Source organism: Acanthamoeba castellanii (assembly GCF_000313135.1).
Source record: "Acanthamoeba castellanii str. Neff unplaced genomic scaffold scf7180000084599, whole genome shotgun sequence".
NCBI lineage: Eukaryota > Discosea > Longamoebia > Acanthamoebidae > Acanthamoeba > Acanthamoeba castellanii.
The window spans coordinates 1,315,976-1,336,620 of NW_004457442.1; the positions used below are offsets into that span (position 1 = coordinate 1,315,976).

Genomic DNA, 20,645 nt, shown 5'->3' on the forward strand with positions numbered 1-20,645 from the left:
GCGTACGGTGCGGGCGGCGACGGGCGGCGGCTGGGCGCGCAGCGGCGAGGTGGCGCGGGCCACGGGCGCTGGCGACCCGCGATGGGGCACGAGCGGCGACACCGGCTTCGGCGTCTGTGTCTCTGTCTCTGTCGCGGGTGCGGCGGCCGGTTCGTATGAGGGCGCACTCGCGACGGTGGCGGCGGGAACAGCCGGCGCTGGAGGGAAGAACGAAGGGAAAGAACGAAAGAGACAAAGTTCAGAAGACGGAGGAGGGGAAAGAGGGAAGGGGGATGGGATGCCTACGTTCTGCAGGAGGGGTGGACACGCGCAGCTTGGTAGGCGCGGCCGGAGCACCAGCATCGTCGGTCGTTGGGATATCTGTCGAGAATAAAAATTAAAATACGAATAAAAATAAAACATCACATTTTGAATAAAAAGAAATGTTTGAATAAAAAGAGCACGTTCAAAAATGGAGTTAAATGCAATAATGGAAAACAATTTGGTGCCTCGTGGCGGTGTGTAGCTGCACCGCTGCAATTCGGGTTTACGGCACACGTAGACACACGCAGAGAAAAGATGGCGGGCCGGGGAGGGGGGCACTGGCGCACCTCCAGGGGCGATGAAGCCAAAGGTGTTGCGGAAGGCCTGATTCTTGCGCGGGCTGAAGGTGGGCAGCCGGTCGGTGAGGGACGGGGTGGCGGGCCCCGCCGTCGGTGCGCCATTCACATTTTTGTCGACTGCGGCAGCTCTTTCGTTATCGTCGGCCCCGCCTTCTTCGCCCTCTTCATCTCCAATCTTGAGGCCCTCGAGCACGTTTGCACGGAGCTGTCGCCTTCGCTCTTCATCGTGCGTGTAGTCGTACTCTTCCTCCTCGGTTCCGTGTGACGAGAACATGGTGGTGCGCCGCCGCTTTCCCCTCCTCGTTTTTTAGTTCCTTTTACCTAAAGATCGAAAAGCGATGCCTCGCTTCCTTCCCCACAACACTTCGCTTTCGCTCTTGTCTCTTTCGCTCTCGGTGGCCCCTACAACGGCAAGTCGGCAAAAAGAAGCAACAAATGACGCTCTTCTAACGCGCAATTGCGCTCACCCGCTCACCCTGGAGCCAATAGCAGGACACGGCCCAGAGAACGGCAGCCAATAGCATTTTTTCGGCGGAGGAACGAGCAGTACGGAAAACCAATTTCTCAAAACTTTTCCTTTTAGTCAGGAATGCTCTGCCGAACTTGCTGCCCCAATCGATCGATGTCGCTCTTTGCTTCGTGTGAACACGATGGATAGAATGCCAAAGGCGCACCAACGGAGCGGACTGGGCTTGCCCCTCCCGCTCGTCTTCTTTCTCCTTTCGTTACTCTTCTGCACACCCAATTTTGGGGCAAATTCCGAGCAATTGAGCACAGCCGATGTGCCGGATTATGACCTTGACACACGCAACGTCGAAGATGAAGAGCTTTTCTTGGCCAACGATCAGCTGTACATACAATTCTACGCCAAATCGCCATCGTCCAAGATGATGTTCAACCAAACGACCTACCAGGCGGATTTCTACACCAACGTCGTGTGGTCACAGCTTACCGAGGGCGAGAATCGCCAGTTCCCCATCCCGAGCGACTTCTCCTTCGTCAAGTCACACGTCCCAAACCCAGGCACAGCCTTCACCCATCAAATCATTTCTTTATCTATTTATTACGTTAATCATCAAATCGTTCTACACGCATCATAGATGGCAACGGCACGCTGTACCAGAGAGTCACCTTCAACGCCACTGTCAATAATGGGTATCGTGTGTGCGTGTGCGGTAGTGCGTGTGCGGTAGTGCGTGTGCGGTAGTGTGTGTGCGGTGGTGCGTGTGCGTGTGCGTGTGCGTGCTTACCAACACACGGTGTCGTGCACAGGTCGGTGCTGATGGCTGATGTCTACCTGACCAACAAGGCCGTCAACATGACCCTCACATCGTCCTTCAATGCTTCGGTCGAGCCCTTGCTCGCGCCTCTCGATCTGCCGGCGCCCACCCAAGTCCCCTCGCGCCTCCTCCACGCCAGCCCCGAAGACAACTCGCTCACCCTGCAGCTCGGCCCCAGCTCCCTCCTCGTCAAGCTCCGCGTAACGCACTCTCTTGCCCCACTTCTTTCGCTCTTGCTCTTCAGAGATGTAATGCTTTTCTTACCGCACACGTCGCACACGTCGCACACGTCGCACACGTCGCACACGTCGCACATCACTGCAGGTAATGAATTGGCACTACGCGAGCACGAAGAACACCCTCACGATGGCGGGGAATGTCGAATCTAGCGCGAGCGGCATTGACGTGTTCTGGAGCAAGTATCCGCCGCCCACGAACAACATGGCCACCGTGGGTCTCCCTGGTATGCCCACCCCCACGTGATCGTGGATGCATATGTGAGTGTCGTGTCGTTGGCCGTGTCGTGTTCCAGAGCTAAGCAAGCCACGTGCTATGTAGGTGGTCCTAAGATCATCATCGTGCACCTGATGAACAACGCCACTGTGGGTTGTGATGGAGTGACCAAGTCGATTCAGTCCGTTTACGTCGACACACGGTAGGTGGCCCACACGTTGCAGTTCGTTTTCGTCTCGTCGTGCGTGGTATTCCCTCTCACGCGCTCTTCTATCTCTCTTTTTCGTGTAGCTACGACCTCCGCCACATTCTGTCGCCCGTGTCGGCCGACATTCGCCTGATCTTCCCCTCGCTGCACGACACCTTCCACTGCGTCAACGCGACCAACCACTCAGTGCCCTGCGAGTGCAAGGAGACTTTCATCGACTTCGTCGTCTACATGGTACGCGTTAACACACACACAACACACATCACCTTCGTTATCGCTCATGGGCCGTACAGGAACTGGACAAGTGGGAGACGATCGTGCATTGGTGGCTCATTGCGGGCATCATCGTGCTCGCGCTCGGCGCCTTCGCGATCCTCATCTGCGTGTTCGTCTGCGTCGCACGACGGTACGCCTCGCTTTTCGCTCTTCGTTCTTTGCGCTTCGTTCTTTTGACACAGCTGTTGCGTATTGGGGGGGGGGTCTTAGGTACAACCGGTCGCTGCAGGAGGACAAGATCAAGGAGCGGGAGGAGAAGCGGGCCAGGAACGAGCGGCAATCGGTCAACCCCGCTGGCGCCACCCGCGTCCGCGGCGATGAGGAGTCTTCGTCGGGCGAGGAGGCCACCGCGGCCCAGACAGAGAAGAGGGTATGGCGCCGGCCCGACCTCACCGCAGAGGAAGAGACCGACCCACTCCTCCGATTCGTGTACAAGAAGAAGACCATCTAGGCACGCCCACGACAAACTACAATAATAATTCTTTTATTTATTTACGTTTTCAGCGAATCGAGTTACTGCGAAACCAGGATTTATCCGGGCTTGGTCGGAACGGCCGAGGCGGAAGTCGCGTCGCTGTGCTGGGATCGCCACGACTGCGGCCGGCAAGGAAGCCGGAGGCGTACGGTGAGTACATAAGGCCATCAGCGCCAGCCCAGATAAGATCTGCAAGCATCAACACAGCAAGCAGCGAGGCAGCGAGCGTACAGCCCACAGAGAACCAACACAATGACACACACAACGTCGGACTACGACTACATCTTCAAGCTGATCCTCATCGGCGACTCGGGAGTGGGCAAGAGCTGCCTGCTCACGCGCTTCGCAGACGAGACCTACCACGACGCCACCCTTTCCACCATCGGCGTCGACTTCAAGTTCCGCAACGTCACACTCGCCGACAAGACCGTCAAACTCCAGGTCTGGGACACTGCCGGTACATTCTCCCCTCCTGTTCACCATCGTCAGCATCATTAGTAGCATCATCATTTTCATTTTTTCCGTTCAAGCCTGCTCACCCGCTGATCTATTTCTCCCTCATGCTCAGGCCAAGAGAAGTTTCGCACGATCGTGGCGAGCTACTACCGAGGCGCGCACGGCATCCTGCTGGCCTACGACACCACCAACGCAGCCTCGTTCGAGAACCTGGGCTACTGGCTCCAGGAGGTGAAGCGATTCGGGTCGTTGACGTGCCCCGTGGTGCTGGTGGGGACCAAGACCGATCTCAAGTCGAAGCGCGTCGTGCCCGAGGAGGCAGTGCGCGCCTTCGCCGAGCAGTACTGCGGCGGGGCCAACACGCTGGTGGAGACTTCGGCCAAGACGAACGAGGGCGTCGAGCAGGCCTTCCAGCTGCTGGTCCAGCAGGTCTTCAAGCAGCGGGTGAACGTCGACATGGAACCGCCCAGGCAGGTCCCGCGATCACTCCTCCAGCCCACGCCAGATGACTACACCGCCTCGCGATGCGGGTGTTGAATACGGTCAGAAATAAATTAAAAATGAATTATGAATAAGAAAATGACAAGAAATTGGTGCGGTATTGGTTGCTCCGCTGTTGGTTGTGCCTCCTCTTCCTTTTCTCGCTGACGGCTGGTCTGTGTGCTGTTTGGCTCAATCGAAAGGTCTTTTGATCTTTTTCTCTTCCCTTGATCATCTCTTTCTCTCTCGTGGAGTTACAAATCTCTTCATCTTCGCGAGATGGGGTGTTGTTCTTCATCTCCTATTGAGGACCTCCGAGCGCCACTGTTGGCGCGTTCGTCCGCCCACCAGCCGGCGGCGGCCGCTGAGCCCTACCCACCTTCGCTCGACTACAATTCCTCTTCCTCTTCGGCTTCGGCTTCGGCCTCGACTTCTTATCACCACCCTCCCGTCCCGACGTCTGTCCACGCACAACGCAAGCACAGCAGCGCAAAGAGCGAAGCGGTGGCTGACAACGAGCGTGACGCGAAAGCGCAGACGTCAGAGAAGAACGAAAGCGATGAGTCGTCGCTCACGGCCAGCGGCCTCCGGGTGATCGACGCGCCTCGGCCGGAGGGCGCCACAGAGCACATGACGAAGGAGGAAGAGTTCGAGTTCTACAAGAAGAAGATGGAGCAGCTCAACCGCGAGAAGGAGGATACCAACGCTCGATTCCTCAAGGAGGAGCGCGAGAAGCAGAAGCTGGACAAGCAACACAAGAAGCCATCGGTGGCGTGCACCCTGCAACGTTGCAAGCCACACATGAGCGCGCGCATGTGAGAGCTGACAGAAGGCGTTGTGTGAATGGTCTGTGCAGCTGCTCACCTTTTTCAAGGGCGGAGAGGAGGAAGAGGACGAGTTCGCGATCGGCGCGCCGCAGGGGTTCAAGCACGAATCGCACATTGGCTGGACTCCCGAAGGCGGCTTTGATGTACGCACGACACGCACGACACACAACACGCCGCACGGCGCTCCTCTTTAGACAATCCACATGTCGTGGCGTGACGAAGGAGAAGACTTACGCGGAGGTTGCGGCTGCAGATCTTCAACGTTCCGAATGAATGGAAGAAGCTGATGTCCAAGGCCGGAGTCACCGAGGAGCAGATGCAGGACAAGGAGACCGCCATGTTCATCGTCTCCTTCGTCGCTAGTACTCTCGGAAACCAGCAGGGTACGTACCACGCACGTAGTCGTCGTGGTGTGTGAGTTCCAAACTCATGGCATCGGTGTGCAGGTGGACAAGCAGCGGCGCAGGCGCCCGCGGCTCGTCCCGTGCAAGTGGAAGAGCGAAGGGAAGGTGAAGGTGAAGCGGAGGTGCAAGTCAGCCCCAACGAGAACTCTCAGGCGGAACAGGAGCGCCCAGGAGAAGAAGAGGAGTCCATACCGTCAGCTCCTCCTGCTCCGGTTGCGCCCGCTCCGGCCCAGCCCACTCTCGGAGGTTCCTCGGCGCCTCCACCGCCTCCGGTCCTCCGGCCTTCGGTGCGCACCACTCGCGTACAGAGCTTGCGTCGGCGGTTGGCTGACTCGCTTTCTTTCGGAGCGCAGGTGGCGGACGAAGGCTCGTCGGGCGACATGTTCTCGGCGATCCGCGGCGGTGTGGCACTGAAGAAGGTCGCAGCGCTGCCCGATGTCAAGAACCTGTCCGTGCAGGAAGAGGTAAGACGTGGGCATCGATGTTCTCTTGCAGACATTCGCGCGATGGCTGACGAGATGACGCTTGAATTGGACAGGACTCCATCGCGGGAGCCCTAGCGCGAGCGCTGCAGAGCCGGCGATTCGCGATCAGAGAAGAGGAGGAAGAGCCGGAGGAGGAAGACAACGGCGAGTGGGACGACTGATGAGCTCGCATGTGGCTTTTCTGTGTCTTAGCGGAAAGATACAAGCTTCGAAGCCCGCTCAGGCTGAGTCAGGCATATCGTCGCACCTTCTCTTCTTACGCGCGTTGAGTATCTTGTTCCTCACCTTCTCCATGTAGTCGTCGGTGCTGGTATTCAGGCGTGCTTGCTTCCGTTCGGCTTGAGGCTTTCTCTTCTTCGAGGTCTTCTTCTCTTCGTTCTCGTCCGTTCCGCCGCACGAAAAGATATCATCGTCCATGGTGCTATCCGCAGTCGTCTTGGCCGCCGCCGCCGCCGCCTGGGTCTCTGCGTACTCTGTACTGGACTGCACCGCTAGTGTCGCCGTCGAGTTGGCCTTCTCGCTTGCTTGGTCGATGACTCTGCTTACCTCGATCCTCACGAGCTCTGCCATCTTCCGATCCCGTTGCTCCAGTAGAGCGGTCAAGGAGGCTAGCTGCTTGCGGTTCGATTCCTCGACGACGCGCTGCACCTCCTTAACGAGCTCGTTCTTGGTACGCTCCAGCTTCCGATTGCTCTCTTGCTCTATGAGTCATGCTTACCGTTAGCTTCCGCACAGTTCCATTTCTGATCAATACTGAAGGACCCTACCTTGACGGAGCAGCAGCGACGCCATCGTCTTTTCGTACTCCTTCGTGGGCATACCTTGGAGTTGCCCTTGCAAGCCTACCATCATCGTGCCGATCTGGTGAAGCAGAGGCGCCGCATGCGATGTTATCCAGTCGCCTAAAGCTAACCAGGCCTAGTCCTATGCACCTGCTGCGTGAACTGCCACAGGCCTTGGTCTTCGGCTTGCGTCTTCTTCACGAGTAGCGGTACGAGGCCCTTCACTTTATGATGCGTACGAAATACACTGTTAGGAAGCGCTTCGACATCAACGACAAGGTCGGCGTACGTTCTCCAATGAGGTTCTCCATCAAGCTTTGGTTAAGCGCCATGCTCGCCTTCGCTTCCTGGAGCTCGCCGAGTACCTTCTCCGCGTTGGCTTGCCACTGCTGCCGATGACACAGTTGCTGCAGATCTACCGCTTGCTGGGCCAGCGAAGCTGTAGACATCGCCAGTGCGCTCGACGACGGTGGTGATGGCCCTACAGCAGAGGCTGGCATGCTTGAGGTGGACCACTGCCACATGCCTTTCGTCTCCTGACTCTGCGACATCGACCCTCCGCTACTCCAACTTCAGACTACTCACGCAACTCTGGTGGTATAGAAGACGCGAATGTACCTTGATGGTCCGGCATCTGCTGGAGAGGAGCTCGACGTAGCGAGTAGCGCCTGACGCGTAGCGGTCACAGCTGCCTTCTGCTGACTAGCTGTCGCCAACGCCGCGGCCATGGTCCCTGATGAAGAGTTTTGCTTCCGAAACTCTTGCATTGAAGCTTTCTCGAGCAGGCTCGCGATATCCACCACGTTCGGCTTCATCTTCTTCCTCCTTCTACTTCGCTCTCTTGTGTTTTGGACGAACCTGCGCGGCCGGCAAAGGGAAATTATTTTATTTTGATTTTTCAACCGCCACCTTAGAGTACCGAGTCATCGGCCTGAAAGTTGATGGAGTTGTGGGCGGCGATGCTCGATTGGCTTCGCTTACGCCAATAAGTGATGGCCACGGCCGACACGATCACCACGAGCACCAAGAGCACGGCCAACGGCACCGCCACCGCCACCCCGATGATCAGACCCGTATTGTCGCTGCTGCCTCCTCCTCCTCCATCGCCGCTCCGCCCCGTCAACAGCACCCCCAGATCTGGCGATGGAGAATTATCGTCAGTGCAAGCTTTGATCCTTCTATTATGTGCCAGTGTAAGGTGGCAAAGAAAGCAGGGGGGGGTAAGGGGGGGTACCAGGATCGTAGACGGCGCTCGTGTTGAACCGCGCAAACGACACCACCAGGCTTGAGCTGGTGGCGTCCAGTGTGAACTCCACCGCCTTGCGCCCGTTGCTGCCCGCCTCCTTGGCCGTCACGAGCTTGCCGTCGAGCTCCACAGCTTCCACCAGCCGCACCCGAGTCGACGCGCGACCCGAGTAAGTGGTCTGCTGGCCTGTGAGGGCGAACTCGCGCACGAAGTCGACCTCGTCGCCGGCCACTTCGCTGAAGCCCGTGAAGGCGGGCGTGATGGCCACGCGCACTTCGGCACGCTCGTTGGGGTCGTCGGACTGCCACACCCAGTCGGTGAGGCGCACGGTGAACTTGGCAAAGGCCGGCGACACGTTGAACTTGACCGGCGTGTCGCCTCCCAGATTGACCTCGGTGGTGTTGGAGAAGAGATAGTACTGCAGGCCCAGCATCGCCCCTTCTGCTATACCCTTCGCGTCGCTGTCGGAGTCAAATTGAAGAGCACACGAATAGATGAACGACTGGTCGGCGCCGAGCGTGTTGTTCTCCACAGTGGCCCACGTTCCTGGAGTTCGTGTGAGCAGGAATGGTAACATTGTTCGAGAAAAGGTGCGTTGTACCATTCACGACGGTGGCTGTGCGTGTGGAGTTGTTGGTGTTGGAGCTGCTGATGGTGCCCAAGGAGAGACTCACGGCGGCCGAGCTCTGCTGCTGCCCGCTCGAATCTGTGCGCTCTTTGTGAACCAGCTGCTTCTTCTTGTTTGAAGAGAGATTCGAATCTGGAAAGGTACCTTGAGGCAGAAGGGTGACTGCAGCGGTCGTCAAGTTGATGAGGAGTGTGGGCGCAAATTGCAGGTTGGTCGAGTTGGAGATAATGAAAGCCGGAGTCGGCGATGGGAACACAAGCTGCGCACAATTGGGGCCTGGATGGACAGCACCATGTCAGCCTCTCCAGATCTGAGGCAGGAGGTTGTAAGGATAGACGAGTAAGTGAGACGGGGTTAAGAACCGATGCCGGTGGCGTTGGGTGCGGTGTTGAGGACTGGAACAAAGGCTGAGAACCAGCTAAACCCACTTCCGCATATGATCCCTATGGGCAGTTGATTAGGACGGAACGAATGGGTGAGCGCTCGCATGGTTGAAGTGAGGGCAAAGCGAAGAGAAGAAGATCAAACCCGAGGCCAAGCTGCCCGTGACATTGAGCGACACCGGGCCGTTTTGGTTCCACGTCTTGTCGGGCGACGGATAGCTCTCGCTCTGTCCATCCACTCCTGTAGCGAGATTAATGCGTTACTCATTCCGATGTCTGGCTGGCGGTAAAGATTGAGAACGTACCAACCGTAATGGTAGAGGTGGAAGCCACCGTAAGCGCAATGTTGCCATTCTGCGTCCACTTACCCATGGGACCCATATAAACTCCTGCATGCGGGGCATCACATGAGCCATTGTTCACCCGGGTGCATTGATTGGGGGGGGGAGGCGGCAATACCTCTGGGGCCTTCACTGATGTCAATGACAGCATTGCCGCCTTGTATCCATTCTCCCCAACAGCCCACCACTGGGCCACGAAACATTGTTGCGGGTTAGCGGAGTGATCCCCGGCCCAGCAACATGCTAGGTGAGGGCGCATCTACTGTAGCATGCCGGATCGCAAGAGTACGTGTTGGTCCCATGTGCTGTGAATGTTCCTCCGCTTTGCGTCCACACTGCAGTTTCCGCAATGTACACACCTGACCCAACCACCACACAACCGTCAAGATCACATGCTTCACGCGCTTGGGTGTGGCTTGCCTGGTGAAGATGACGGTACCAGAGGCCAGGTAGCCAGAGTGGGTTAGATCGACAGACGCCGTTCCGATCCACTGCGAGTTTGAGTTCATCCTCACAGCTTGTGCGCCCAGGCGGACAAGAGCGAGGGCGAGCAAGAGAGAAGTCAGCCAGTCAGCGGCAAGACACACACGCACAGCAGACGCACAGCGTACCTCTCCCCTGGTCCGCGGAGATAGTGACAGGGCCATCTTGTTTCCACACGCCATCCAGCAGAACCACTGGAAGCGAGCAAGAAGGGAGGAGACTGAGGAATAAATGTTACGGTGCTCAGATGCAGGACTTGTACCTGTGACGAAGGGTCCGGTGTGTGCCTCCACAAAGGCGCCAGCTTGCTTCCACTGCGCGCCCGCCGCCACATGCACTCCTGCATCGCCCTTTGTGAGGTCTACATATAACGTTCCTTTGTGCGTTGGCAGTCCCGCGTACCGGTCATAGTGAAGTCAAGGTTTGTGGGAAACACCCTGACCTCGAGCTCACCGCTTTGAGTCCACGTCCCGTTCCTGATGTCGGCGCCAACGGCATTATTGACTGGTCGGACGTTGCGTACCAAGCCCCCCCCCAAAGAGAGAAGTCGTCAGTTGTGCGGTGCCGGGAAGTGGGCCACTTCTGTGTGCGTACCATCCGCTAACGTCATAACGATGTCATTGTCCTGCAGTATCGCACCACCATCATCCAAACCAATCCCTGTGTGGATCGCCGGCAAGTGAGTTGAGTGTGGGAAGAGGGGAAGTTACAGAGGGATCTGTACCACCGGTGAGGTTCAAACGGTCCTGGAGCATTCCGAACGACACGCCTTGAATCGTGAGCCACTCAGTATCTGCACCTTGCACTGTAACGACCACCTCGCCCATCAACCTGCACGTCCGAAGGCAAAATGGGGGGGGGGTAAGATCAAGCCGAGCACGGCAGCAGACCACAGACAGGCAAGGTGCAGGTACCTCAGGGTGAGGTTCGGCTTGGCGACCACAACAGAGGGCTCCGAGTAGCTGCCGGCCGCGACTTGGATTTCGTCTCCGGCACTCGCGTCTGTCAGGGCGGAGGAGATCGAGTCACCTGGGTTCACCATCACGAGGCCTGCGTGTCGAGCAATCCCCAGCATAAATTAGTGCGCACAGAAAAGAAAAGAAATAATAGTGCTGGGCCTCTCTGGGCGGGTAGGGTGTGGGTTACGTGCCTCCCTCCACGGTGCCAGGGCGGATGGAGAAGAAGAACAAGACGAAGAAGGAGATCGCGACGAGGAAGGTCGATGGGACTTGCCGATGGTCTGCTGCCATTGAGCTAATGTGGTTTGTGTGTAGTGGGTTGCAGGAGTTCTTTTTCAAGGGGGTGAGCTGGTATATCTCTGTGGCTTCTTCTGCGTTCTGGTTCACTCCTGGTCTGCCCGTGGTTGTGATGATGGCTTGGCTCGTTTCGTTTTGTTTGATTTTTTCTGAAGCGGCACCAACTCCTTGACGACGAGAGTACGGAGTTAAAACAACGAAGAGGCGGTGCCAGGGAGAGTCCGAACGAAGACGGCTTCTTAGAGGCCGTCATCGGGGTTGAAGTTGATGGCAGCCTCGGCGGCGATGTTCACTTGTTGCTTCTTCCGCCAGTAAGTGATGGCCACGGCCGACACGATCACCACGAGCACCAAGAGCACAGCCAACGGCACCGCCACCGCCACCCCGATGATCAGACCCGTATTGTCGCTGCTGCCTCCTCCTCCTCCATCGCCGCTCCGCCCCGTCAACAGCACCCCCAGATCTGGCGATGGAGAATTATCGTCAGTGCAAGCTTTGATCCTTCTATTATGTGCCAGGGTAAGGTGGCAAAGAAAGCAGGGGGGGTAAGGGGGGGTACCAGGATCGTAGACGGCGCTCGTGTGGAACCGCGCGAAAGACACCACCAGGCTTGAGCTGTTGGCATCCAGTGTGAACTCCACCGCCTTGCGCCCGTTGCCGCCCGCCTCCTTGGCCGTCACGAGCTTGCCATCGAGCTCCACAGCTTCCACCAGCCGCACCCGAGTCGACGCGCGACCCGAGTAAGTGGTCTGCTGGCCTGTGAGGGCGAACTCGCGCACGAAGTCGGCCTCGTCGCCGGCCACTTCGCTGAAGCCCGTGAAGGCGGGCGTGATGGCCACGCGCACTTCGGCCCGCTCGTTGGGGTCGTCGGGCGACTGCCACACCCAGTCGGTGAGGCGCACGGTGAACTTGGCGAAGGCCGGCGACACGTTGAACTTGACCGGCGTGTCGCCTCCCAGATTGACCTCGGTGGTGTTGGAGAAGAGGAAGAACTGCAGGCCCAGCGCCGCCACCGTCGCATTGGCGTCGCCATCAGAAGAAGGAAATTGAAGTCCGCAGGAGTAGAGGAATGATTGATCCGCGCCGAGCGTGTTGTTCTCTAGGGCGGCCCAAGTACCTGAAGAGACCACGCACGATTGCATGAGCTCAGTCTTCTCCTCGTTGGTGGAGCAAGAGGAAAGGCCCTTTCGGCGCGTTGTACCATTGGTGACTGTGGCCGTGATCGTCGAGTTATTGTCGGTGGCGGAGCTGCTGATGGTGCCCAGCGAGAGACCGACGGCCGCCGAGCCCTGCTCCTTTCCGCTGGAATCTGATCGCGGTCCACATCGACGCCACGCCACGCCACTCAACAACTAGAGTTCAAATGAGAAAATCGTGTGGTGGCACCTTTGGGCAAGAGGGTGATGGCAGCTGCTGGGGCGGTGAGGTTGACGCGCAGGGCCGGCATGGACTTCTCGTTGGTCGAGTTGGAGAAGATGAACTGAGGCGACGGCGAAGGCAGCACGAGCAAGACGCACGCCGAGTCTGGAGATCGCCACAGCCAAGCGTCAGTTGACGCTTGTGTGCGGTCGTGCGTTGGTGTCACATACCGATGCCGGTGGCGTTGAGCGCCGTTTTGATGACAGGAGGAACTGAGGAGAACCACTTGAGCGCGCTGTTAGGATTGCAGAGCACTGCGGCAGCTCCCGAGCCGGTGGCGTTGAGCGTCACGGCTCCAGTTTGAATCCACGTCATGAAGCCCTCAGAGCTGGCGCCAGAATTGCCGTCGACGCCTGAGACGCCCAGACCCGAACGCCGACGTTGCCTGGTCAGGCGGAGAGAAGAAGAAGAGCAAAAGCAAGGAGCACAGTTTGCGAACCAATGGACAAGACGGTCGACATGGAGGTGACGCTCATAACAAGCTTACCGTTCTGCGTCCAAACGGGCTCTGACACCAACGCAACCCCTGCATTGATGTGCGTGCGAATGAGCACAGGGTCAGGGGTCCTCGCAGGAGTTCCGCAGTTGCATCGCAGGAGTGGTACCCTTGGAATTGCTCGAGGTGGTAATGGTCACGTCGCCGTTCTGCGTCCAATTTCCAGCGCACTCCACGACTTAGTCCGCAAGGTTGGTGAGTCCACGGTGGTGGGCAAAAAGGAATGAAGAACAACGGAGAAGGGGCCTACCACTGCAGGTTGCCGACGAGCAATTGGCTGCTATGCCAGTAAGCGTCGAGGTCGTCGCTTGGTACCACACAGCACTGCTTCTCACGATGACGCCTGAAGCACGAAAGAGGGAGAGAGAAGGGTAGACTCAGCAGCTGGGGCGAGTGAGGTGGCCGCTGGAGGCAAGGTCCAATACCCTTACAATATTCGCTCGCAATGGAGATCTTAACATTGGCAGTCCCAACCCACTGCGAGCCTGAGTCCATCCACACCACTGCAAACAGAACAGCACACAACACACAGCACACCACACGCAGCGTTAACACAGTGGCTGTGAGGCTGCGCACTGTGGTCACACGTACAGTTGCCTGTATCTGCAGACAGCTCAGCGTGGCCATCCTGCATCCACTGTCCGTACAGTCTGAACCCTGGGGTCAAGGTAAGCGCACGGTACACTCCGCGACATAAAAGACACCACCGCCAACACAGGAACAGAGCACGCAACCAGTAATGCTAGAGCTTCCGCTTACTCGTAGAGCAAAGTCGCCGTTCTGCTGCCACACCATACCACTCGCCACCTCCATACCTGCGGTCACGGCATTCGAGACAGTACCCACGTTTGGGGTCAGCATTGAGTGAATGCACTGAAATGAGTGTGAAGCCTGCGAGACGTACCGGATGGGGCCGCTTCGGAGAGCGATGGCACCACAGACATGTCCAGCTTGCCGTTCTGGATCCATTTCCCATCCTGCAACTGGATCAGAGTCACACCCCAAAATGACTCTGAGAGATCACGTCTCAGGGTCAGGCCTCTTGGTGGGATCACCCGGTGTTGTCGCGTTTGCGTGCGTACCAGTGGGCACCGACAAGAACATGTCGCAATCCTGCACCACCGTAGTGTTTCCCGCAACAGAAAGGGCTGCAGCAGAAAAACACACACACACACAATGAGTGTGCCACACGCGTGCGAGGCGGAGGCATGACGTTCTGTTACCTCCGGTGAGCCGCAGCGTGTTCTGGCGGAAGGTGAACTTCCCACCGCCCGACAAGGTGAGCCACACCCCGTCCGTTGAGTTGGTTTCGACGTTCACCGCTCCCAGCAACCTGTGCACAACATGTTGTTCATAATTGCGGTGTTAGCACGAGATGAAGGAGGAAGTGGCCGGCCACCACCAAGAAAGGAACCACGTACGTGAGAGTGATGTTCGAAAAGGTGATGGAGCAAGAGTCTTCGTTGGTGTAGTTGCCCCCACTAACCTTGATTTCTGTGTCCGGCGCGTTGACGGCAGACAGCGCTGCGAAGATGCTTGGGTACGCACAGGTGGAGCACACCGCAAGCACCACTCCTTCTGCACCTAAGTATTTTTATTTATTTAGTAAACTTTATTTTAGTTAATGATATAAAAACCAAGGAGGGTGGCATGCCATTATTAACGGAGAAGCCACCGTGGAAGAGGATGAGGCCGCAAAGAGTGAAGAGATAGGGCGCAAATAGATGTTTGTCCATTGCGCGGTACACGAGCTCTGGCGCAGAGCTCCAGAAAGTACTAGGGTGGTCGGCCAGTCGGAGCTAAGGAACGTTGAACAGCAGCCAATTACAAATTCAAAGACTCGCAAAAAGAAACTTGGGGAAAAGAAAAGAAAAGAAAAGAAAAAGAAGCCGCAGAGATGAGAAGGAGCTGCTCGTCCTCTGCGCTCTTCCCGAGCAAGGCTTGCGGCGCATTGCTTCCCCCGTATGGGTACCGATTGCATTTGCCACCCGGGCAGGGTCCTGCCAGCTTTATCTGTCAACAATTGAGGAGATTTCCATTCATTCCCGGAAACGATCGCCACATCAGGAGCGCCAGAAGGGGCTACGGTGATGTCGTGCGAGCCGCTGGGCTGAGAGGGCACGCCACGCCCGAGGGCACAGCCGCCTTCCACCAGCGGTACACTACGCCACATTCCGCACACCATCCTCCCTCTCGTGCTAACGTTGCTGCCTCTTGTCCATACGCATCGGAACGCAGACTGGGTAGTAAGCTGCCCTTCCGCCTGGTGCCACGGACGCAGTGGTCGCTCGCGCCGTTCGGCTTCGGCGGCTACCGCGTGTCGGCTCGCACCTCGTCACACCGCAGCGCTCTGTATTTACTCGCCATTCTCCTTGCTCTCGATCTCGTTGTCATTGTCACTCTCCACTTCCTCCTTCTCCTGGCATGCCGCCGCCATTGTCGTTTGCATGGGCCTTACTTAACCCGACTCGTCTGTGGAGTGCAGGAAGAAGGCCATTCGATTGGGTTGCAACGTGGTGGACACGAGCTCGATCTACAGCGATGGCGACTCCGAGCTGCTCTTTGGCCAGGTGGTGCGAGAGTTGGTCGACAAGGAGGACATCAAGCGCGAGGTTCGCCTTTCTTCTTTCTCTTTCTCTCTCTCTCCTCTTTTTTTCGCCATTCATCAAGCTCGCTACTCGTTCATCATCATCATCATGATCGTCGTCGTCACCGTCGTTAATGCAGGAAGTGGTGATCATTACCAAAGCCGGGTATCTGTCCGAAAAGGCCGAACACAACCGATCCAGCGCGCCCTCGTACAGCGACAAGGACGTCGACCACGTATCCCCCGGTACTTCTTTCTTTTACTTCGATATCCCCCTGTCCACACCAGGCTGAGCCCTTTCACTCACGCACTCTCTACTTCTTCTTCTTCTCGCCGGCCGCCAACCAGGTCTCGACTATTCGCTGTCGCCGCGAGTCCTGGAGGATCAGATCAGCGCGTCGCTGGAGCGGCTGGGCATGGAGCGCGTGGATCTCCTCATGCTGCACAACCCCGAGCAGCTGCTCGAAGTCCACCCGGTACTACCATCACTCGTGCGAAGAGCCAACGCGTGACTTGTCACGCTCACGCTCGCTTGATCGCTCGCCCCAGCACTTGGGTCCGGCCTTCTACGAGTTGGTCTCGAAGGCGTTCGCCCACCTGGAGAAGGAAGTACAACGAGGCCGTATCCAATACTACGGCGTCTCTTCGAACACGCTGGCGGTGCCTTCCAGCTCTCCCGACCACGTGTGCGTGGACAAGCTCGTCCAGGCGGCCAACTCTGGTACAGCTCCAGCTTGTTTAAGAATAGAGCCACCAAAGAGTTGATCACACACACACACGACACACACGACACACACGACACACACGACACACACGACACACACGACACACACGACACACACGACACACACGACACACACGACACACACGACACACACGACACACACGACACACACCAGTGAGCGAGAAGAACGCGTTGGCGGCGGTTCAGTATCCGTTCAACCTGATCGAGTCCGAGGTGCTGACCGAGGGCGTGTCTGCCAAGGCCAAGGCGCACGGCCTCATTCGATTCAGCAATCGACCGCTAAACGCCGTCTACGAGGGCAAACTCCAGCGCATCGCCACCTTCCCTTCCCACGACGGCACGCCCCCGACCTCGTGCGCGCAACCGGGCGGCCGCGTTGACTGATGTTGTTGGCTCTGGCGCGGTGGCTTGTTGGGGGGGGAGGGGTACAGACAAGGACTTGGTTCAGCTGCTCAAGGAGGCGTTCGACTACGCGATCCACCTGGAGAAAAACTACCCGGGCGCCGACAAAGCATCGCTGCCGCCTGCCTCGGACTATGCCTGGGCACAGGTAACAATGACACGACACGCACGACACGATGCGCACACGATTGGTTGTAGCTGATTGATTTGTGTTTTTCCGCGATGTACAGATTCTGGCGCACAACCAGGCCACGCTCGGCACGATCGATCGATGGGTAAACGCGCTGGAATCAACCATCTTGCCGAGCTACGAGCCGGCCATAGCCAGGCTCGAGGACCACGCACAACTCAGGTCCTGGGGCGACAAGTACCGAGTGGTACGGCCACGCCGCACACGCACACGCACACGCCAGTTCGACTTTGGCGTTGTTCTCACTCTCTTTGTATAACCAGGCCATTGCGCGCCTCTTCGAGCGCTTCACGTGGGTGAACGAAGCCAACGCCTCCAAGAACTCGGAGCAGCTCACGCTGGCCGCGGATGCCACCTGGCCTGAGCTCAACGAACGGGGCATGGCTACGCTCTCGCAGAAGGTTCGCCCTGCCGTCCTTGCGGTCGCCGACAATCGGGCCAGGCTGACGCTTTGAATACACGACACACGACACACGACACACGACACACGACACACGACACACGACACACGACACACGACACACGACACACGACACAACGGCAAACAGGCGTTACTGGCGGCTCGCTCGTCGGATGTGGCGGACTGTGTGCTCGTGGGGATGCGACGAGCGACCTACGTGCGCGAGGTGCTCCTCAACGTCGGCCCGTCGGCCGCGGTGGACACCGCCAGCGATCCCGCACGCTACGCACAGTTTGCCGCCGAACTGCAGAAGGCCAAGGCCGGACCGTAGTGCGCGAATGTTGTGTTTGGGGGATCTCTTGTCGTGGGATGTATTTGCTATGTGCACATTATGACCTGAGAGAGCCATCCACCATTCGTTTCGTCTTGTCTTGTTCTTCTGCTTCGTCGTTGCTGTCGTCGTTCTCGTGGTCTCTTCGTTTGTGTCGCTCCGCCTCCGCTCGCGGCCAAAATGAATAAATAGTAAATAAATAAAATCGCAAAAATACGCGCGGCCTTGGCGTTGTGTTCTCCTCCGGCGCGAAGGCTTTTACTTCTTGTCGCCGACGACGCAGGCGCCGAACTTCTCCTCCTTGGGGCTGTCGTTCTCGCTCGGCGTGTTGGTGAAGTCGGGCAGCTTGTGCGGCTCGCTGAGGGTTCGAAATGATCAGCTTCCGTGCGACACACGAGAGGTCAAAAAGAATAGCCAAGAGTGGTAAGTGCCGTACCTGACCTGCGGGTCCTTCTTCCTGTTGTGGGCCATGTGGCTGCGCACCAAGTGGCCAGCTGCACGCAATTGCAAAGGTGAGACACGCTGCGTGGTTGTGTGCGTGTGCGTGTGCGTGTGCGGTTGTGGTGCGGTGGAGGTGTACCGGCAAGGGCAGACATGAGGGAGAGCTCGCCAGCCATGACGGCGGCGCAGATGGCCTCAGCGAGCGCGCGGGCGTTGGCGCCGGGGTTGGTCAGGTTGGAGCCCTTCACGCCCATGATGTCCAGACACGTCGACTGAACCGGCACAAAACGGTAGTCAGATTAGATTCCCCCCCCCCCACGACCCCCTCTCCATCGAATGTGTTGTCCGACAGCAAACGAACCTGCGGGCCGAGGTGGGTGCCGCCGCCAATGGTGCCGACTTCGATGGAAGGCATCGTGCACGAAATGAACAGGTCCTTGCCGTTGGGAGCACTGCTCATAAATATATATATATATATATATATATTATTAGTTCCAAAAATCGAATAATTCATAAATAATATCAAAAAAAAAGTGGGGTCGTACACTTCCATGAGGGTCATGCAGTTGGAGGACTCGACGTTCTGGGCGGGATCCTGGCCGGTGGCGAGGAACATGGCGGAGACGATGTTCGAGGCGTGGGCGTTGTTGCCGCCAATCGAACCGGCGACGGCCGAACCGACCAGGTTCTTCTGGATGTTCAGGTCCACCAGCGACTGAACCGTGGTCTGCAAACAAAAACAAAAACAAAAAACAAAAAACAAACAAACAACAAAAAACAAACAACGGGCATGAGTTGATGCGGAGATTCATAAAAGTACTTTAATGGTTGAATGGGGTGCGTACCTTGAGGACCTCCTTGACGATGCGCTCCTCAATGATGGCCTCGGCTACGACGGACTTGCCTCGGCCCTCGAGCCAGTTGATGGCGGAGGGCTTCTTGTCCGTGCAGTAGTTGCCCGACAGCGACAGAATCTCCAAGTCCGGGAAGTAGTCTGTGTGTCATTCATTCGAAAGAACGCGTGTCGTGTTTGCGTGCGGTGGTGCGTGTGCGGTGTGGTGGTGAGCCTCGCACTGTTGTGTGGCCATTTGGCTGGCGAGTCGAGGAAAGAGCGAGCGAGGGGTATTTCTATACCGGTGATGACATCAAGCGCCTTCTCCACACCCTTGGAGATCATGTTCATGCCCATGGCGTCACCGGTGGCGCTCTTGAAGCGGAGGAAGAGCGTCCTACCCGCGATACCGGTTTTGATCTTGACGACACGACACGACACACACACGACACACACGACACACGACGCAATGTGAGTGGAACGGGGGACTCGCCGAGCGTGCTTGGGTCGTGTTGTTGAAGGATACCGAGTTGAGGCGAGCGAAGCGCGAGGTCGAGTTGAAGGCGGAGGCGAGGAGGTAGAAGTTGTCGGTGTTCTTCACCCACGCGATGACCTCCGACGCGCGCTTGGCCGAGGGCAGACGCACGGCCGGACCGCGGGTCATGCCGTCGGCGATCACCACGCTCGTAGCGCCACCGGACTCGGTGATCGCCTTGCAACCCCTGTCGGCCAGCCACCCCGCGTTGAGTTCCACCGCACACACCGCACACGCAGGCCAGGTGTGTGTTACTACCTGTGGGTGGAGGCGACGAGGCAGCCCTCGGTGGTCGCCATGGGGATGTGGACGAGCTTGCCGTTGACCAGCAGAGGGCCGGCCATGCCCAGGGGAATGGGCACGTAACTGGTCGTGGTAAAGGTCAGCACCCAAGAATCGAGTCACGCGAACCCCCCCCATTGCGATTACGTACCCGACGACGTTCTCACAGCAGGCGCCGTAGACGGAGTCGTAGTTGTAGCTTTGGTAGGGCAGCTTGGAGAGGTCGGGCTTGTGGTCCGACTTGGCCTGCACGTGCGCCTCCAGACCCAACCTGCCGCCACCCGCAACAAAAAATAAACGGCGTAAATAAAATTACAAATAAACATTAACCAGTAATAAAAATAGCAAAATAGCAAAATAGCAATACAGCAACAGGCGTTTGGGTCCGGAATCAAGATGGGAGCTCGGGTTGAGTACCGTCTGATGCGGACGGCGCGCTCGAGGTTGCCGGGCAGGTACTCCTCGAGCTTGTGGGAGTGGAGCTTGCCGGCGGTCACCAGCTCGATGATCTCCTCATCGCTCTTGTCCGTGAGATCGATCTAATAGTGCGTAATAAGAGTAAAAAATCGGAGCATGGCTTGGAAGATTGTGCTTCATCGTAGAAAATGGACACAAACCGGGGCACAGACGATTGAATGAACAAAATGGCGCGAAGAAATGAATAGGGCACCTTCTTCTTGGCCTTGCTGGCATCGTCAGCGTAGAGACGGGCGGAGGCGAGGGCGGACGTGCGAGTGTACAAACTGCCGCCGAGGCTCAGCCGGGTGGTTCGCAGCGAACCGAACGATGAAGGCGCCGAAGCACGGGCAATGCGGAGGGACGATCTCATCTGCGCACGCGGCCACAAAAAACAGCACACTAAGAAAACCGCAGCGAGTTGTGCATAGCTGTACCGGCAAGAGGGGAGGAAGGGCAGGGCA

General features: G+C 57.6%; 9 protein-coding genes across 9 annotated transcripts; 4 read left to right on the plus strand and 5 right to left on the minus strand.

Moving 5' to 3' along the window:
* Positions 1 to 238: 238 nt before the first annotated feature.
* Positions 239 to 876, minus strand: ACA1_063040 (uncharacterized protein; the record flags this gene model as incomplete). The annotated part of the gene is made up of 2 exons (XM_004339505.1): positions 239 to 360; positions 591 to 876. 2 exons carry the CDS (start codon positions 874 to 876, stop codon positions 239 to 241), a joined length of 408 nt encoding a protein of 135 aa, XP_004339553.1.
* Positions 877 to 1,489: 613 nt separating this feature from the next.
* Positions 1,490 to 3,270, plus strand: ACA1_063050 (uncharacterized protein; the record flags this gene model as incomplete). The annotated part of the gene is made up of 7 exons (XM_004339506.1): positions 1,490 to 1,605; positions 1,875 to 2,082; positions 2,207 to 2,345; positions 2,417 to 2,537; positions 2,627 to 2,777; positions 2,837 to 2,949; positions 3,030 to 3,270. The coding sequence occupies 7 exons, from the start codon at positions 1,490 to 1,492 to the stop codon at positions 3,268 to 3,270; spliced, it is 1,089 nt and encodes a 362-aa protein (XP_004339554.1).
* Positions 3,271 to 3,546: 276 nt separating this feature from the next.
* Positions 3,547 to 4,287, plus strand: ACA1_063060 (Ras family GTP-binding protein YPT1; the record flags this gene model as incomplete). The annotated part of the gene is made up of 2 exons (XM_004339507.1): positions 3,547 to 3,751; positions 3,863 to 4,287. 2 exons carry the CDS (start codon positions 3,547 to 3,549, stop codon positions 4,285 to 4,287), a joined length of 630 nt encoding a protein of 209 aa, XP_004339555.1.
* Positions 4,288 to 4,860: 573 nt separating this feature from the next.
* Positions 4,861 to 6,107, plus strand: ACA1_063070 (P21Rho-binding domain containing protein; the record flags this gene model as incomplete). Its single annotated transcript, XM_004339508.1, has 6 exons — positions 4,861 to 4,998; positions 5,087 to 5,200; positions 5,311 to 5,440; positions 5,504 to 5,748; positions 5,815 to 5,925; positions 6,000 to 6,107. 6 exons carry the CDS (start codon positions 4,861 to 4,863, stop codon positions 6,105 to 6,107), a joined length of 846 nt encoding a protein of 281 aa, XP_004339556.1.
* A 58-nt stretch (positions 6,108 to 6,165) lies between these two features.
* Positions 6,166 to 6,738, minus strand: ACA1_063080 (uncharacterized protein; the record flags this gene model as incomplete). Its single annotated transcript, XM_004339509.1, has 2 exons — positions 6,166 to 6,647; positions 6,714 to 6,738. 2 exons carry the CDS (start codon positions 6,736 to 6,738, stop codon positions 6,166 to 6,168), a joined length of 507 nt encoding a protein of 168 aa, XP_004339557.1.
* Positions 6,739 to 7,638: 900 nt separating this feature from the next.
* ACA1_063090 (uncharacterized protein) lies at positions 7,639 to 10,851 on the minus strand (the record flags this gene model as incomplete). Its single annotated transcript, XM_004339510.1, has 12 exons — positions 7,639 to 7,865; positions 7,963 to 8,520; positions 8,576 to 8,878; positions 9,131 to 9,226; positions 9,291 to 9,374; positions 9,766 to 9,843; positions 9,938 to 10,003; positions 10,072 to 10,149; positions 10,212 to 10,313; positions 10,404 to 10,469; positions 10,534 to 10,640; positions 10,724 to 10,851. 12 exons carry the CDS (start codon positions 10,849 to 10,851, stop codon positions 7,639 to 7,641), a joined length of 1,893 nt encoding a protein of 630 aa, XP_004339558.1.
* A 453-nt stretch (positions 10,852 to 11,304) lies between these two features.
* On the minus strand, positions 11,305 to 14,716 carry ACA1_063100 (uncharacterized protein; the record flags this gene model as incomplete). Its single annotated transcript, XM_004339511.1, has 14 exons — positions 11,305 to 11,528; positions 11,625 to 12,182; positions 12,267 to 12,374; positions 12,452 to 12,589; positions 12,655 to 12,837; positions 12,924 to 13,010; positions 13,231 to 13,323; positions 13,406 to 13,483; positions 13,572 to 13,637; positions 13,885 to 13,992; positions 14,063 to 14,128; positions 14,204 to 14,313; positions 14,402 to 14,504; positions 14,656 to 14,716. The coding sequence occupies 14 exons, from the start codon at positions 14,714 to 14,716 to the stop codon at positions 11,305 to 11,307; spliced, it is 1,983 nt and encodes a 660-aa protein (XP_004339559.1).
* A 354-nt stretch (positions 14,717 to 15,070) lies between these two features.
* On the plus strand, positions 15,071 to 17,635 carry ACA1_063110 (oxidoreductase, aldo/keto reductase superfamily protein; the record flags this gene model as incomplete). Its single annotated transcript, XM_004339512.1, has 11 exons — positions 15,071 to 15,075; positions 15,219 to 15,332; positions 15,466 to 15,592; positions 15,708 to 15,813; positions 15,916 to 16,043; positions 16,117 to 16,288; positions 16,467 to 16,665; positions 16,736 to 16,862; positions 16,945 to 17,091; positions 17,168 to 17,305; positions 17,453 to 17,635. The coding sequence occupies 11 exons, from the start codon at positions 15,071 to 15,073 to the stop codon at positions 17,633 to 17,635; spliced, it is 1,446 nt and encodes a 481-aa protein (XP_004339560.1).
* A 258-nt stretch (positions 17,636 to 17,893) lies between these two features.
* On the minus strand, positions 17,894 to 20,554 carry ACA1_063120 (hydroxymethylglutaryl CoA reductase; the record flags this gene model as incomplete). The annotated part of the gene is made up of 12 exons (XM_004339513.1): positions 17,894 to 17,993; positions 18,072 to 18,129; positions 18,216 to 18,348; positions 18,438 to 18,528; positions 18,622 to 18,803; positions 18,922 to 19,070; positions 19,211 to 19,328; positions 19,435 to 19,630; positions 19,702 to 19,809; positions 19,877 to 19,996; positions 20,143 to 20,264; positions 20,396 to 20,554. The coding sequence occupies 12 exons, from the start codon at positions 20,552 to 20,554 to the stop codon at positions 17,894 to 17,896; spliced, it is 1,536 nt and encodes a 511-aa protein (XP_004339561.1).
* Between the last annotated feature and the right edge of the window lie 91 nt (positions 20,555 to 20,645).